This window comes from Puma concolor, chromosome B4, assembly GCF_028749965.1.
Source record: "Puma concolor isolate L17-30 chromosome B4, mPumCon1.1.hap2, whole genome shotgun sequence".
Classification (NCBI taxonomy): Eukaryota; Metazoa; Chordata; class Mammalia; order Carnivora; family Felidae; genus Puma; species Puma concolor.
Window position 1 is genome coordinate 142,953,570 of NC_141673.1, and position 18,535 is coordinate 142,972,104.

The 18,535-nt window shown below is 44.4% G+C and overlaps 1 protein-coding gene across 8 annotated transcripts in view; it reads left to right on the top strand.

The window, feature by feature from the left end:
* DIP2C (DIP2 acetate--CoA ligase C (putative)) overlaps positions 1 to 18,535 on the top strand; it is a 415,544-nt gene that overhangs the window by 275,231 nt on the left and 121,778 nt on the right. For all 8 annotated transcript variants that reach the window (XM_086715073.1, XM_086715079.1, XM_086715076.1 and 5 more), the window contains 3 exons: positions 955 to 1,152; positions 9,578 to 9,669; positions 16,097 to 16,207. In XM_086715073.1, the coding sequence (XP_086571199.1) occupies positions 955 to 1,152; positions 9,578 to 9,669; positions 16,097 to 16,207 (401 nt within the window). The remainder of the gene's footprint in view (positions 1 to 954; positions 1,153 to 9,577; positions 9,670 to 16,096; positions 16,208 to 18,535) is intronic.

Sequence of the window (18,535 nt, forward strand, 5' to 3'; positions counted from 1 at the left end):
CACCCCTGCAAGACAAGAATCTTCTCTAGAGACTGTAGGCACTGTTCCCAAAGCCGCCTTTAAAGACAGGCTAAGTGCGGGCAAGGCAGGATAGACACCCAGGCTGCATGTTTGTGGCCCTCCCAGGGTGCAGTCACGGCCGTGAGCCCGGCCTCCACCACGTAGCAGAAACACGGGGAAGCATACAAAACTGTGACTCAAGGTGACACGTGCTCTCTACGTAAGCGCATTAAGAGGAAGGCAGAGTGTGCATGCGGCTGAGCTCATTTCCTGCCCCTCTGTGCAAATTCAGGACTACGTCAAACCCAGATTCCTTATTTTCTTGTTCTTTGTACCACAAGTAAGACACTGCTGATTCTCTGGCCAGCAGGGGGAGATTGTCAATCGCAGACTGTGAGGGAGAGAATCCTCTTCTAAAAGTGAGAAGCCTAACAGTTGCTAACCTAAACTAAAGAGTTGGGAAGATTGTATTGCATTATAGGCCATTTTTTGTTTTACTCAAGAAAATGTGCTTGGCTTGGTTATTGATAGTAATTGTTGCAAATTCAAATTTACATCCCCGTATTTAAGAGCAAAATATAATTTAACAAAATTTGAGCTCTGGAGTCCAGAATTACTAGTGTATGTACATCAGGAGTTGATTTTTTGAACAGCTGTTGCAATCCCAGAGTCCAGGCATGTTAAAATACACAGTTCATCTGTCAGTTTACAGATGCACTCAGGTCTCCCTATATTCACCATCCCAACATTGCCTTAGAAAGTGTAAGAATTAAGTGCTTCCGTTACGTCCGTGAAGCTAGCATATAGGTCCTGGCTGTGATTCTAGAAAAGCACGTGTACGTGTTTTCAGTCCACCAATAAACATGTGTAAGTCTTCTACCTTCTTTAAAAGGAAGAGAACAGTGATTGTGCTAATATGCATGTATTTTTTTTAAAAACTTCCAATGTATTTAGTTCAGCAACCGGATCCGAACCAGCCAAAGCCAGAGGGAGCGCAGATGTTGGCGGTACGTGGGGAGCAGCTGGGAGTGGTGACGAACTGGCCGCCATCGCTAGAAGCTGCATTGCAGCGGTGGGGGACCATCTCCCCAAAGGCCCCGTGCTTGACCACGATGGACACGAACGGGAAGCCCCTGTACATCCTCACTTACGGTAATTCCGTATGCCGCTTCACCTTCCTGACTCTGCCTGCATACAGCAGCCACTTTTGGGGTGCTTCACTTACGTTTGTAAATCCAGTACAGAAACAAAATGGACTTAGAAAGGAAATATTTTAGGGAAAGTACTTAATTTGAGTGTGAAAAGTTCGTACTTATTAAGCGTTTCTGGAGTAAAATCCAGAAATAGGTACAAAAAAAATCAGTCATAACCCTAATAAGACAGTGGATTTTACCTCTTGGAACATGCATGTGATGTTCTTGAAAGTCGTGCCTTCAGGAAGGATGGGTAATTAAAGAATATGTATCTAAACTCTTGTATGTGTATCCTTCAGAAAAAACAAAAACCATTTCCAAAGTGATTACTCAAGAAAGCAAGAGAAACAGGGTTTTCTTTAGTTCTTCATTAAGTACAATTAATGAAATCTGTGAACTTTTGGAAGTAGTTTTCTGTACCAGAAAGATTTCGTTCTCTTTGTTCCCTGGGTAAGGGGCCAAGGAGAAAGCAGGTGGTTGGGTTACTGTCACAGCACCTGCTGCAGCTTTGCAGAGAGACCAGCTGAATAACAGGAAGACCAGAGCTGTCCCTCCTCTGTCTGCACGTGTGAGATTAGGTGACCTGTGTCTAGATCGAAGTTTTGTGTCCCTGGCAGCAGTGCTCTTACGTGGAGTAGGGAGGGGGCTCGTTTCTACATTGGCCCATGTTACGGTAAGTGACACAGAGTCCAGCCTTTTGGGATGTGGGGCCTCAGGGGGTACCCGCTGTAGACTCCAGCATTACCTGTGCGTCTCACGGACAGAAATGGGTTTGGGGTTTAGGAGCATATGTCTCCCAGCTTTGCCATTTTCTGGCAATGTTGGGTATTTCTAAGTGGATAAAGAGCATTTCACCCATGGTGAGGCTTAGCTGGATTTTTTCATTATGCTCTTTGGAAATAGGTTTTAGTCAAGTAAGCGGAAGACTTTCCTTAGTGACCCCATCCCTGGCCAGACCCAGCCCTGAAGCTGGTGGTGTGGCTGGAACTGCCACTCCTTAGCTTCTTCCAGAGATCATCTGCCACGTACGGGGACTCCCAGGACCCACCGTGTGCACACGCAGCGAAGCGCCCACCTGGCTGCCTACAAGCGTGTGCTGAGATGCACGAGGCGCTAACTGTGTACCTGCCCAGCGTGGGGCAGGGCATCAGAGAAGGAGACACAGTTCTCCAGGCTGAGGACTGCGGTCCGAAGGGCAGCCCTTCTCCTGAGGGAACAAAGAGCAGAGAAGTGCTGACTTTGCCTTCGTGCATGTTACTGCGAGCTGCGGTGTAAGATGGACGCCGAAAGTTATCTGAGGGAATTTGACTATCTAAGGGAAGTGTGTCTACACCCCAGCATCACAGCCCCTGCTCTTCAGTCATCTATGTTTTCTTGCATTTACTCATCTGTATGAGGCATATGCTGTGGGTCACTCTTGGTTTTGACCTGTTAAAGGAATGTAAGCAATGCATTTCCAAAAACACGGTGATAGTTCATCAGGATGTAAAAGGGAAGTGTTGGCCAATACCAGAAAAACTGTAGAAAAGTGCTTTGTAGGTAGAAACACTGAGATAGACGAACCTGTAATGGCTGGGTGTTGCTCAGAATACAGAGAAGAGTTCACTGAATAAGAATTGTTCTCATACCAAGGAACTCAGTCTCATTGGCAGACTAGACTGTTTACAGTCTTGTAGTTCACTTTCGGCTCTCATTTAACTTCCTGCAAAGCCGGAGGGTAGCTGAGAAACTTGGGATCTTTGATGGAAAATACAGGGAGTGAAGGTTAACAACCCTGTAGAACAATCCACTGTTCTCCATTTACCAATACAAATAAAACACCATCTTACAATGTTCAGTTAATAAAAATAAATCATGCTAAGCAACTAATTTCCTTCTATCATGAATCTTCGCTTCCTCCTGTTCGCAGCACGATACCTGCAAATTTATTCTACTTTGCTGCAGTGCGCTTTTATTACCAGGCAAACTCCCTCTCCTCTCTCCCTCCCTCTTCCTCTTTTTCTTTTCTTCCTTCCTTTTGTGATTTATGACTTGGCTTTTGCTCCAGATATTTTGAAATATTCAGGTGCTTGAGCTAGAAAAGCGTTGGGAAACCTTTCTACATGGTTTATGCTTTGCATTATTGGCGATGTGTTTCTCAGCCTCCACTGCTGTTCGCAGGTGACCTAGCCGCTGTGCTGAGCATGAGCTCTGAAACCCCTTCCTCACCCACCTACCCGCTTCCTCAGACCTACACTCTTCTTATGGTTTCGTACTCCTCACAGAAATCCAATTGAAATTAAAATTAATCTGTAGTAAGACAGTGCATGCATCATGTCCGCATCTCTTTCTTTTTTCTATATGCACAGGCTATCTTAGAGTCTTAATATCTATTTTCTCAGTTAAAATACCAGTTTAACTTGGCAAAATCGGTTGAGACTTCGTGTCCCCCACCTTCCATATACATAGTACGGAATTATTATTAACTGGTATTGGCCATGGTCACCATTTTATACATCTCATGACTTATTTTATAACTGGATGTTTGTACCTTTGACCCCCTTCACCCATTTATGCCTCCCTCTCCCCCCCTCCCCCACCAGTCTGTTCTCTGTATATGTATGAGCTTGGGTTTTAGATTCTGCAAGTGAGTGAGATCACAAAGTATTTGTCTCTCTCTGTCTCACCTGTTTCACGTAGCATGATGCCTCCAAGTCCATGCATGTTGTTGTAAATGGCAAGATTTCATGCCTTGTTATGGCTGAATAATGTCCTGTGTACATATACCACCTTTTCTTCATCCGCTCATCCGTTGATGACCAGTTTTAACCCCCATGCTGGTTTTTCCAGAGTGGCTGCCCAGTTTGCCCTCCCACCAACAGTGTAAGAGGTTCCCCTTTCTCCACATCTTCGCCAACACTTATCATCTCCTGTCTTTTTGATGCTAGTCATTCTGACAGGTATGAGGTGGTAGCTCAGTGATTTTGGTTTAATCTCCCTGGTGATGAGTGATGTTGAGTACCTGTCATTGTCTTTTGGCCATCTGTGTGTCTTTGGAGAAATGTCTGTTCAGTTCCTGTGCTCATTTTTGAATCCATTATTTTTTTCCATTGAGTTGAGTCCTTTATGTACTTAGATGTTAACTCCTTATTGGATAAATGGTTTGCAAATATCTTCTGTTCTGTAATTTGCTTTTTCATTGTGTGGATGGTTTCCCGTCCTGCTCAAAAGCTTTTTAGTGTGATATGGTCCCACTTGTTTATTTTTGCTTTTGGTGTCGGATCCAAAAAATCATCCCCAAGATCCATGTCAAGGATCTTAGCACCTATTTTCTTCTAGGAGTTTTATGGTTTCAAGTCTTAGGTTTGATTTTTTTCATTCATTTTGAGTTAATTTTTAGGTGTGGTTCAGTGCCATTCTGCTGCATGTGACTGTCCAGTTTTCTCACTACTGATTGAAGAGACTGCCTCTTCCCTATTGTGTATTCTAGACTCCTTTGCTGTAAACTAATTGACATATATGCATGAGTTTATTTATGGGCTCTCTGATCCATTGTGTCTGTTTTATGCCAGTGCCACACTGTTTTAATTACTGTAGCTTTGTAATACAGTTTAAAATCAGGGAGCCAGTTGCCCCCAGCTTTGTTCTTCGTACTCAAGATTCCTTTGGCTGTTTGGGGCCTTTCGTGTTTCCATACAAATGTTAGGATTCTTTGTTCTACCTCCATGAAAGATGCCATAGATATTTTGGTAGGGATTGCATTAAATCTGTAGATTGGTTTGGGTAGTATAGACATTTTAACAATATTATTTCGAATGTCTTTCATTTGTTTGTGTCTTCCTCAGTTTCTTTCATCAGTGTCTTATAATTTTCAGAGTTTAGGTCTTTTAGCCCCTTGGTTGAAATTTTTCATGGTACTTACTCTTTTTGATGCAACTCTAAATGTTTTCTTAATTTCTATGAGAATTCATTGTTAGTTTCTAGAAATGCAGTTGAATTTTGTGTATCAGTTTGCACTCTGCAACTTTACTCAATTCTTGGATTAGTTCTAACGGGGTTTTTTGTTTGTTTATTTCTTTGGTTTTGGTGGCATCTTTAGAGTTTTTCTGTATACAAAATCCTATCATCCTCAAATACAGATGGTTTTACTTCTTCCTTTCCAATATGGATACCTTTTAAGTCTTCTTCTTGCCCAAATACTCTGGCTAGCACTTCCAAAACCATTGAATAAAAGTGGTGAGACTGGACATCCTGGTCTTGATTCTTTTCTCGGCACACAATACTAGCTATGGGTTTTGAATGTATGGCTTTTATTATGTTGAGGTATGGTCCCTCTGTATTCCCTTTGTTGAGAGTTGTTGAATTTTGTCAAATGCTTTTTTCTGCATGTATGGAGAAATTATTTTTATTCTTCATTTTGTTAATGTGGTGTATCATGTTGATCGATTTGACAATGTTGAGCCATCCACATATCCCTGGAATAAATCCCACCGATCACAGTGTATGATCCTTTTACTGTATTGTTGAATTCAGTTTGCTAATATTTTGTTGAGGAATTTTGCATCTATGTTTATGAGGAGTAAGGGCCTCTTATTTCTTTTGTGTGTCCTTGTCTGGTTTTGGTATCAGGGTAACACTGGCTTCATAAAATGAGTTTGGAATCATTCCCCTCCTCTAATTATTTTGGAAGAGTTTAGGAAGGATAAGTATTAAATCTTCTTTGAATGCTTGATAGAATTCACAAGGAAAGGCTTCTGTTTGTAGGGAGGTTTTTAAGTTTCTGATTAAATCTCCTTACTAGTAATCATTCTATTCAGATTTTGTTTCCTCATGATTCATTGTTGCAAGATCGTGTGTTTCTAGGATTTATTCATTTTTTCCAGTTTGTTGGCATATCGTTGTTCCTGGTGGTCTCTTGTGATCCTTTGTATTTCTGTGGTGTTGGTTATAACTTTCATTTTTTATTTTATCTGAGATTTTAAATAAGGGTCCACTCTCGTTTTCTTTTGGTGAGTCTATCCAAGGGTTGTCAGTTTTGTTTACCTTTTCTAAGAACCAGTTCTTGGTTTTGTTGATCTTCTCTATTGCCTTTTTAGTCCCTATTTTAACAATTTCTGCTCTGATCTTGGTTACTTCCTTCTTTCTGCTAGCTTGGGCTTCATTTGTTCTTCTCCTGGTTCCTTGAGGTGTAAGACTAGGCTGTTTAGTTGAGATTTATCTTGTTCATTGAGGTACACCTGTATTGCTATGGACTTCCGTCTCAGAACCGCTTTTGCTACAAATCATAAGTTTTGGTATGTTGTATTTCCGTTTTTACGTGTCTCAAGGTATTTTTTTAATTTCTTCTTTGAATTTTTTGTTGTCACACTGGTTGTTCAGTAGCATGTTGTTTAATCTCCACATACTTGTGGATTTTCCAGGTGTCTTCTTATAATTGACTTCTCACTTCATACCATTATGGATCAGAAAAGATGCTTGCTATGTTTTCAGTCTTGAATTTATAGACATTTGTTTTGTGGCCTCACGTATGATTTGGAGAATGTTCCATGTGCACTTGAGAAGAATGTGTGCTTATGGATGGAGTGCTTATGGATGGAGTGTTTGATAAAAATTAAGTCCATATGTTCTAATGTGTTGTTCAAGGCCACTATTTCCTTACTGGTTTTCTGTCCAGATGATTTATCCGTTGATGTGAGTGGGGTATTAAAGTTCCTATTATCATATTGCTGTTAATTTCTCCCTTTAGGGCTATGAATATTTGCTTCATAGATTTAGGTGCCTCCATATTGGGTACATAAATGTTTACAAATGTTATGTCTTCTCAGTGGACTGATCCCTTCATCATTAAGTATCTCCCCTTCTTTGTCTCTTATTACAGTCTTTGGTTTAAAGTGTGTTTTGTCTGATAGAACTACAGCTACTCATCTTCCTTTACGTCCCCACTTCTGTGGAGTATCTTTCTGCAACCCCTCACTTTCGTCTGTGTGCATCCTTACATCTGAACGGAGCCTCTTGTAGGCAGCAGATCAGTTCTTGTTCTTTTGTGTGTGTGTTTTTTCCCCCATTAACTCACTCTGTGTCTTTTAATGAGAGAATTTAGTCCTTCTACATTTAAAGTAACTATTGATAAGAGGTACTTATTGCCATTTTGGTAATTGTTATCCGGTTGTTTTTGTAGGGCCTCTCTGTTCCTTTTCTCTTCCTTTGTGGTTTCATGACTTTCTTTAGTGTGAGGCTTACATTGCTATCCCTTTATATTTGTGTATCTGCTAGAGGTGTTTGCTTGGTGGTTACCATGAGGCTCACATACAACAACTTATATTTATAACCATAAGTGGATAACAACTTATGTTTGCACACATTCTAAACCCGTGCATTTTTACTCTCCCACCCACATTTCATGTTCTTCATGTCACATTTTGCATCTTGATATCTTGCGTGTCCCTATTTACTACTTTTGTCCTTTTCCTTTTATACTGGCTTTATATAGTCCACTACCTTTATTCTAGATTTACCTTTCCTAGTGGGATTTATACTTTTATTTATTTTCTTGTTACTTATTAGTGCCATTTCTTTTCAGCATGAAAAAGTCTCTTTAACATTTCTCACACGTCTGGTTTTGCATTTGCTTCTGGGAAAATGCATGGTCTGCCCTTCCATTCTGATTGATCCCTTTCCCAGTAACTTCTCTTGTTTGGAAAGTTTTTCATTCTCCTCTGTAAATCAGTAAAGAACCATTGTGTCTCTTGCAACTTAAATCAGCAAAGCTTTTCTCCTTGAAAAACAGCAAGTGGTATTTTACCAAAAGTATGTTGCTCTTTTCAAGCTCCCGACTGTAGACTGGCTTCTGTATGAATATATGATAATATCCAAACAGAGAATGACGTTGAAAGTGTAACAAAATGTAACATTGCTAATCATCTGACTGTAACAGGTTTGTTCACAAAGCCATTGGGTTTTTCAGTTACAACAAATTGATTGTAATTGTTTATTTAATTGTGATTCCCTAATCACAATTAAATGGAATTAGGTGGAAAAAATATAGCCACCTAACAAAAGACCAAATGCTTGTAAGGTAGCCACTCTTGAGGACTGCAGTGTTGAGGCACATCTAGAGAAGAGGGTGGAGGACAGACAAGACCTTCGTGTCTGATAATTAGCCTAAGTGCTCAAGAAGTATGGCCAAAGAGCGTACTGTCATTTTGTCCTTCTTAGGTTGCCTATGACATCAGTGAAATGAAGACCATGTGTTGAGCACATACTGTAAACCAGTAATACCCTAGGAGTTAGAGACATTAAGATAACAAAAACATTCCTTTTGTCCCCTTATCGCTAAGGAGATAAGTTGATAAATCCTGTGGAAGATAAACAATAACCCTAATTTCGGTTGCTGCAAAATCCAGTGTGAGGTAAAACAAGTGTTATAAACATAAAACCTCTTAACTTTTACATTTAAAATAGGAAGAAGCTGAAAACAGTGATTGTATTTACGGGAAAGTTAAAGTTGCTCCTAACTGTTGTTACGATCATGTTAATGTAACTTCTAACACCTCGCCTGCTTCTGAAAGCATGTGGAAGCTGATATCATGAAGCTCTTTAGGTGTCTAAGAGCTCATATTAGGTGTCAGAGTCACTTTGTCCCCCGCCCTGTCCTCCTGTGCAGGAGCGTCTGGTGCTAGAATGGAGGCAGGCGTGGGAACCCTGGAGGTTCTTCCAAGCTGGCTGTCCTTTCTGGGGTGGGTGGGGGTGGGTGTGTGTGTGTGTGTGTGTGTGTGTGTGTGTGTGTGTGTGTGTGTGTGTGTTTCAATCCTATTTTTAATCCTCCTTTGTGGTCATTTTTCTGGAGTTCAGAACTTTAGCTCTGAATACTTACCACCATCTTTAAGTTCAAACATTACTCTCAAAACATCCTGAATCCCCAAGACAAGCAAGATGTGATGCTGAGAAACTCAGGACTTGGGGAGGGAAGAGGGATCAGGCCTTGCAAAGTGTGTCCTAAGTACCTTTTGCATTCATTTCATTCATTTCATGAGCAAGGCCCTGATAACAGTGGAAGTGTGTCATTTTGCATAATGTGAATCGGCAGTGACACACTATTGCCCTTGTCCCTGCTCTCCTTTACTCCCCAGAAATCTTCCCATCTTCTGTGATGATAGCTATTCTGTGGCTTTGCTGTAGCTGCTTTGCACACTTACAGTGTGTATCAGTACCTTGTTCCAGTGTTTAGGCCTCTCAGAGCTTATGAGTCAGAGTTTCTGGCTTTTATTTTCCTTCAGGATTCCATGGACTCAGGGTTACTTGAAGGCTTAAAAGGAATGAGTACTGTCTCTAGTTATGTGCATGTTGAGACATAACTGAAAATGCATGTGTCCACTTACTTGTGTCTTTATCACTTGTATTAATAGGCAAACTGTGGACAAGAAGTATGAAGGTCGCTTACAACATTCTGCATAAATTAGGTACAAAGCAGGAACCTATGGTACGACCAGGAGACAGGGTAAGTGCACGTCTGCAAACACTCCATCGTATGCGACAGAGACACCTGCTGTTTGAAGTTCTTAGAGTTCAGTGTCTCCTAATGCTAATGCTGCTAAGTCAGGCTTTCTTAACATTAACTATGAATCGGGGTCAGTCGCACAATATGTCATTTAGCCTTTACAACAACCCCGTGAGTTCGACTGTAGTACTTCTGTTTCATCCATGAGGACGTGCAGACTTGAGAGTGTCACATCAGATGAAGGCACATAACTCATAAGTGGCTCAGCACTCGCAGCTGTTTCTGGCAGACCCCAGAGTCACATTCCCAGCCTTTGTCCTGTCGTCTGCTACTTTGAAACATTCGTGTGTCATCTACCTGGGTTGGCAGGACAAATTATATGTAAAAGTTTGTTTACATCCATCAGTGTACTGAAATCTTTATAGCACGCTGCTGGTGCCATTCCTTTGCTGGTGTTAAATTTCTGGATAGAGGCTACTATGTTTAACCGATAAGCAAATTTTTATTCTTCCTGCAATCTGAAGTTACAGAGGAGAGATGTTAGTATTCCTTTGCAATGTTATACTCTAAGAACTTGATACCCTTGTCCAAGCTTTGTACCCCAATTTAGATGTGAGGCAGGGTTAGAACCACATTTTCTTGCCTTCAAATGTAGCATCTTTTTTTCCATTTGCTGCTTTGTATCTGAGACCCCAACACTGGGTTATCCTACCTGTGCCCAAAGAACTCCCAAGTGAATTCAGTAAAAATATCAGTGCTGAGCACCATAAACCAACAAGAACAGAAGCTGTGATTTACTTAAGATATTATAAAGACAGGGGCCCATCATGAGGAATTTTTTAGAAGATTACCAGAGGCCCAGCCTTCTGTGGTGGACTATGATTCTTTCCATTTTTTTATTGAACAAGTTTGACCTGTGGCTTGTAAATCTCAGTTATAGGTCTTAGCACTTCCTGATTATAAAACCACAAGGCTACAGTAATCAAAGGAGTGCAGTGCTAACGTAAAGACAGATGTGGAGAATGGAGTAGAACAGAGAGCCCAGAAACAAACCCTCGTGTGCACGGTGAAGCAGGTTCATCGAGGATGTTAAGATATGACACGGGGAAAGGACGGTCTCTTCGACAAATGGTGCTGGGAAAACTAGACCACCCACAAGCAAAAGGACAAAGTTGGACCTTTTACACCGTCTATTAAAAAATTAACTCACGGGGCGCCTGGGTGGCGCAGTCGGTTAAGCGTCCGACTTCAGCCAGGTCACGATCTCGCGGTCCGTGAGTTCGAGCCCCGCGTCAGGCTCTGGGCTGATGGCTCGGAGCCTGGAGCCTGTTTCCGATTCTGTGTCTCCTCCTCTCTCTGCCCCTCCCCCGTTCATGCTTTGTCTCTCTCTGTCCCAAAAATAAATAAAAAAAGTTGAAAAAAAAATTAAAAAAATAAATAAATAAAATAAAAAAAAATAAAAAATTAACTCACAATGGTTCGGAGACTTAAAGAACAAAAACTATAAAACTCTTAGAATAAAACATGGGGAAAGCTGCATAACACAGAATTTGGCAATGATTTTTTTACATGATACCAAAAACACCATGGAACAAAAATAAAAACATAAATTGGATTTCATCAAAATAACTCTGTGCACCAAAGGACATTATCGAGACTGAAAAAGAAACATACAAGATGGGAGAAAATATTGACGAATTCTATATCTGAGAAGAGGTTAGTATCCACACTATGCTAAAACAAACAAACAAAACATAAGTTTAAAAAATGGGAGAGGACTTGAATAGACATTTCTCCAGAGAAGGTTTGCAGATGGCCAGGGAGCACCTGAAAAGATGCCCCACGTCACTGCTCGTTAGGGCGCTGCATGTTAAAACCACAGTGAGACCGCACTCCACAGCCATTGGGGTGGCCGTTGTCAGAAAGCAGAAAGTAAATGTTGGCAAAAATGAAGAAATTGAACCCCGGTGTGCTGCCACTGCAGAAAACAGTATGGCGGCTCCTTTAGAAATTGAACATAAATTACTGCTTGATCCAACAGTTTCCCTTCCGTTTCAAAAGAACTGAAATCAGGGGCTTGAGCAGATAATAGCAACACCAGTGTTCATAGCAGCATTGTTCACAAAACCAAAAGGTGACAGTAACTCAAGTGTCCATCGGCAGATGCACGGAGACACATAATAAAACACGATGGGCTCAAAGACTGCGTGACATGGAATATGGCAGCTGCAAAGGACAAATGTACCAGGTACTTAGAGTAGTTAAATTCATGGAATCAGAAGGGTGATGGTAGCTAGGGGGCTGGTGGGGGCTGGGAAGTTCCTTAATGGGAGTGAGGCTTCAGTTTAGGAAGATGAGAAGGTCGGGAGATGGTTCTGGTTGTGAATGTACTTCATGCTGCTGAGCTGTGCACTTCATTTTCAAAATAAATTAATAAAATAAATGAATGGTCAACGTTGTGTATGTTTTACCCCAATAAAAAATCAGTTGTATGACTATAATTTCATGGATAGTGTTAGTAGAATGATTTCGTTAAAAATTCTTATAGAGCATGGCCTCCAGATTATTGAAGTTCCCTTAAAATAACAACTACAAAATAAACCACCTCTGTTCAGCTAAGATGTTAGTAGGAATTTGCGGGGCACAGTTTTGAGAAAATAAACTATGTAAAGAGGTTTGTCGGTAGAGGTTGGTTTGACTGTGTGAGGGAGACTATTTTTCTAAGTTATTTAAAACATTATTCATGTAGTTAATATCGGGCACATGTGTACAGATACTTTTATTAAATAAATATACACGACCGTAGCAGTAAATTGATCATAAGCTTATGTTGCTATAAACGGAATTTTTTGCCCTCTTTGAAAATCACTTTTGAATAAAACATAATTTTCCCCAGAATAGTGAACATTCAGTCCTTAGCATAAAAATTTACATTTTGTTTGTGTGTGACCTTACTAATGTTGTTTGGGGAATTACCTTCTTGGGCTTCCGAAAAGGGCTTTATGTGCCTAAGCTGAATAGGGTTTGGGGATATTTAGAGCTTTGGAAGGCACGAAGGTGCGTCACATCTGAAGGGAGCCTGCCAGTTGTATTAAAATATAAATAGACACATTACTGATAATCAGCTTTTCTATAAAGGGAAAGTGATACAGGTCCCCAAAAGAGGGGTAAGAGGTGGAGATGAACTATCTGGAAGGAGAGAGATGTTTTTCATTTTGAGGAGCATCTGGGGCCTGAGAAGTCTTCCCAGAGAGGAAAAGTGAGCCTGTGAGCTGTAAGCTAGGCTCCAGGAAAGCATGGGAAGGAGCTGACATGGGAAGTGTGTGCAGCAGCTCCTGGTGTGAAGAGCGCTGAAGGCAAGCTGGCCGAGGGGCGTCCCTTTACCAAGAGGAGACCCTCCGAAGCGCGGCGGTGGGTTGCGCCTTTGCCTCTTGGTTTGTGGATGCCTGCTGTGCCCTGTGGGGGATTAGGTCCAATGACACCTCAAGGAATGCGTGGAGGAGCGAATACAGGGGAGCTGTGTGGGTCCCTCAGAACCAAGCACCTGCATGTGTGCGTTGCACGGGAATCACTGTGGAGACGCCAGTAAGACAGGGCTTGTGACCGACTCAAACGGAAACAAGACTTAACAGGAATTACTGAAGTACAGACTCCGCTTCCTTAAACTGCAAAACAAAACAGCAACAAACCTTCAGTTTTTATTCTGAGCCTTCAGAGGTATCTGGCCCTCCCTGTCCCTTACTTTTATATCATCGAGAGATACAATATACAATTTCATAGTCTGCTTTTATTCACTTTACGTTGTAACTTCACGTTTCATCCTATTTAACACAATTCTGCCAGGTTTATACAGTGTGGCCTCAGCAGCATGAGCTGCAGCAACAAAGCAGTGGGAACTTGCAGTCCCAGGTTCGGTTGATCTTCCTTTGAATGGAGCCGGAGTGGCAGCCAGACCTTGTTCCCAGTCTGGGGGTGCCCCATCTTCTCGCTCTCGGTTCTGTGCTCCTGGCGGGGACTCCTGCATCCAGAGCAGGTGCTCCAAGAAGACTAACAAGTCGGTATTTAACTGGTCCATTATGAATAGGTGCATCCATTGGTTTGGGATGGAACAGCAGTATGTCCTGTGTTTCCCTGCAGTTTGAACGACTTCCTCAAACATGTTGGTCCGTTTCAGGGAGAGATGTCTTGTGGCGGCGGCACCCGGAAGCTCACAGATACTCACCCGGAAGACTCAGTGTTGCCCTGCCAGACCCACATCTAAAACCTGTTGCTCTCAGCTCAGCTGCCACTTGAAGGCAGAGCCCTTACAGCTACTGCGATCCTCACACACTTTGTTAAAATAATTGCTGACGGTTCATATGTGTACGTGTGCAAGTCAGTTACTTCTGGAAAGCCCTGCTCACGGCTGAGTGCTGTCAGGATGGAATAAGTTGACATAAGCAACGGTTACCTCTCAGGGTTCTCAAACACGGTCGTCGGTAGTGCAGAATGGCTTTTGCTGGCCTTATGGGGTCATGTATCTCTCATTTAGCTGATTTCAGTGAACTGCAGGAATGCTGCATGGAAAGGAAACCTTCATTGAATCCCAAGCTGATTTCTTCCCCACCTGCTATCCTGTGTCGCTAAGTTTCAAACATGGACAAATTTACGATGTGGCCTCTTCTGTTCTCAGCTGCCATCTGCGTCCCTTCACACCAACCTGCTTATTTGCATATTGAAATTGAGTGTGTTACCCACCTGCTCCTGGAAAAACTGGCAACTTCTGGTTAGGACATTTTGAGAGAAAAAATTGGTTAAATTCCTGAATGAGTCATGCAGAAGTGACCTGTGCGTGTTAAGTCGTGGGATCTGGGTGCCTGTGAACACGCAGCAAACTTGTCCACAAGGGGGGAGTGGAACCCCGATGCCCAATCAGGACGTGGGGGTGACGCGGGCTACAGCAGGAGCGGGGTCTGCAGGGCGGAGCAGGCAGTGCAGACATGCAGCCACGGGACAGCTACTGCGGTGTCCTGAGGAGGCGGTCTGCCCGAGAGGTGGGCACGGCTGCTCCAGGAGGGGCTGCAGTAACAGGAGAGCTGGCTGGTGCCAGGTGAGCTACACGGCAGACCCTGGGACAAGCCCCGGACGGACTCACGTGGGATGGCATACTTGTTAAGTCGTGGGCACTGACAGAAAGGGGCGTCTTGACAAACGTCCAGTAAAAAATGCAGCGATGAAAACCAAACAGTACTGCAGCAAGAAGTCTTTGCATCAAGCGTAAGAGTTAATGCCGTCAAATGTATTTAAGATCCATCCTGATTTTAGGGTACTTGTCAAAACACTGATGGGCTAAATAGGCTAATAGGTAAAAAGGGGAATGAAAAGCATTTCACGTGAGGAAGAATAATTACAAGCCATTCCATGGAAAAATCATTCAACGTTAAGGTAACCTCAGGCCTATCAGAAAAAATTTTAGAAATCATATTCCTCGGGGCACCTGGACGGCTCAGTCAGTTAAGCATCAGACTCTGGATTCCGGCTCAGGCCACGATCCCAGGGTCATGGGATCAGGCTCTGCGCTGGGCTCTGTGCTGGCTGGCAGCGTGGAGCCTGCTTGGGATGCTCCTCCTCCCTCTGTGAGCTCGTCCCCTGCTCTTGCATGCACAGGCTGTTTCTCTTTCTCAAGACAAATAAACTTTAAACAAAAGTCCTACTACTCCGGGAAATTTAAATCAGCCTGCCTCTTATAACTCCAAGATTATTGTGCTTTTCGTCCCTAAGGCCGAGCAGGAAGGCGGTGGGTGGAACCAGGCCAGCAGGCGTTCGTGGAGCCTCATCTGTGAGGGTGCCACGGATGGACTGACAGCCCCAGCTGGCTGGCATTCACGGCCGTGTGCTGTGCGCCGGGCCTTGCACCGAGCCCTCGCCACCTTCTCTGTGACCTTCACCGCAGCACTAGGACGTAGGCAGGAAAACTGAGGCCTGGAGGGGCAGATACTGACCTGGAACCAGGATGGAGCCCTGTGGTCAGCGCCCTGCCAGCCTCGCCCCAGTGAGGAAGCACACAGCGCTCGGTCACCCCTGTGAAGGCTGTGTGGAAACACGAGTTCTTACCGAGCCCAGCGAGGATGCTGCGGTTCACCCTGTGTTAAGTACGTGACAGGAAGATGACGAGCGGAACATCTGGGTAGTTGTCTTCTGGGGGCAGCGTTAGGAAGGACTGTGGGCGATACTTGTCGCTTCCATGTGAATCAAAGAGAAAGTACACAGTACTTGAATGCATCTTGCTGAAGGGTATTTTTAAGCGTGCACCTAATTTTTGTTCAGCCTCTGTTCTCACGGAGAACATGAGCCCTGCTGCCCATGGCGGTTTGCATCGTTTTTCGGTATTTTGAAAGCTGGTGGCATCGATTTGCTGGTTAATCCCTCCTGCTCTGTGTCTGTGCAGGTGGCGCTGGTGTTCCCCAACAATGACCCCGCCGCGTCCATGGTGGCCTTCTACGGCTGCCTGCTGGCTGAAGTTGTTCCCGTGCCCATCGAAGTGCCACTCACCAGAAAGGTAAAGAGCGTGCTGTCGCCAGCAGGGAGGGTCCGGCTGGGCCGCAGCGGAACGTTCTGTGGTGAAGTCAGAATGCGTAGGTGGCTGGTTTTTAAGTGGCTCTTTATCTCAGCGGGAGGTGGACCGAGAAGCACAGAGGTGTTTTTGTCATTGGGGAGGCTCTACAGGTTCTCGTCATTTGTGTCAGTAGAGGGGACGGTTACTGGATGCGCAGCTCAGCGGCAGGATGAAGCAGCAGCTTTTCAGGGGTGGGGCTGCCGCACCCCGGCCTTCGAGTGCTGATGGGGGGCCGTTTGAGACGGTGGCACAGGGGGATGCAGAGCTGGCCTCTTCCCCTGGCCCTGTGGCTGCGGCTGCGTGTGGAGCGACTTCCTGTGCAGAACACCCAAGAACCCGCTGACCAGCTCCTCCATTTCAAGGGAGACGGGGGATTGGGGGGGCCGAGGCAGGGACACTGTCTCACCAGATGCCCCAGCCCTGCACTGCCACCACACACAGGGGGAGTCTCACACATTCAGAGCTCCTCCTTGAGTGGGGTGTTCACGTCACCCATTAGGCATTTCAGCCCTTGGGGCCTGCACCAGAGAGATGAACCTCCAAAACATCTGCCTTTGGAAATACGAGGCTTGTGTCCAGCATACCCATGGGGCTCATGCTCCACTCACTTGTCCCAAGGCCCAGCACAGAAGCAACAGTTTAGAAAGTGATTCCACTGTGTGTGAAGAGGGTTCATTTGCTGACCCTAAAGCATCTGCCAGAGGGGCAAGGGCCTGCCGGAACTCCATCTGGGGATAGAGGTGCTGATGGGGACCATTTCTGCACATTGCTTCTACCTTGCTAGTGCTGTTCTGCTACAGCCAACAGGTGCACCCCAGCCCCGTGCCCTCCTCCTGCGTCAACGAAGCCAGTAAGCGTGCTGCAGCCCCACATTTGCCTCCTGCCTTGCTAGAGCTGCAGGTGCCCATAGACCGCACAGGGATACCCATGCACGCCTGGCACTGGGAGCCAGGGGCTAGGACACCTGGGCCCCGTAGGTCTGTATCATGGAGAGAGACTGTTCTTGACAGATGGCTTGCGGGGCACTGCACAGACGACAGACTGAAACACAGCCCAGGCTTTCTGGGAGGAACGTCTGTTTACCTGTCCTGGGGTGCAGTACCTGTCCTGGGGCACAGGTTATCTGTCCTGGGGCACAGCCTGAGGTACAGGCTTCAGGTTTGTCACATCTAGAGACTGTGGAGGTGCTCCCAGGGAACGTGGACAGGGGGACAACTTTGCACTTTCCCTTGACTGTGCTCCAGTTCACTGGCACCTCCATGAAAGGAGCCCTAATTTTTGCAACTGTAACCAGGAGACACCTCCAGACATCCTGGTCTGGAGGCCAGCAGGATTTAGGACTGTGGTCCCACAAACTGTATGTATACACATACTTTAAAAGCTGCTGCCTGAGGGCCTGGCTGCCAGTCAGCCTGTAACTAGTGCTCAGTGGGATTCCTCCCTTTGGAACTTGGACAGGTCTCAGCACGCCCTTAACAGTGGGAACATATCTGGAGTACATTTGGCTGCGTAGACAATCAGAGGGGTTCAGGAGACAACCAAGGGTAAGGCTGAACGAGGAGATTCATTACTTCCACAGCCCACTCCTTCCACACTGGGAGAGGTACCTGCTGCACTTAATACAGAGAGGCCAACAAAACGAGCAGACAGACGAACGTGTTCCAGAAGAAAGAACAAGATAGAACCTTAATGAACAGAGATAAATACTTTACCTAATTAGGAGTTCAAAGTAACGGTCATGAGGAAGCTCACAGAACTCAGGAGAAGGAAGGATGAACACACAACTTCAACAGGGAGATGGAAAATAGGAGGGAATACCACTTAGGTCAAGCCACTTAAGATACAGTAAAGTGGGGCGCCTGGTGGCTTAGCCGGTTGAGCGTCCAACTTCAGCTCAGGTCATGATCTCACGGTTTCTGTGTTGGAGCCCTGTGTCGGGCATGTGCTGTCAGCTCAGAGCCTGGAACCTGCTTGACATTCTGTGTCTCCCTCTCTCTCTGCCCCTCCCCTACTTGTGTGTTTTCTCTCTCTCTGTGTGTATCTCTTTCTCTCTCAAAAAATAAACATTAAAAAATTTTTTAATTAAAAGATAGAAAAGAATACAGTAACAGAACTGAAGAACGCCCTGTGAAGTTCCCACTAGAAAAAAACAGAAGGAAGCAGCAGCCATCAAGAGGACAGGACAATAGACCTCACACAGAGCAGCAAAAAGAAACCAGGAAAAATTTAAGATAGCTTGAGGGACCTGTAGGACAGCATCAATCAGAACAG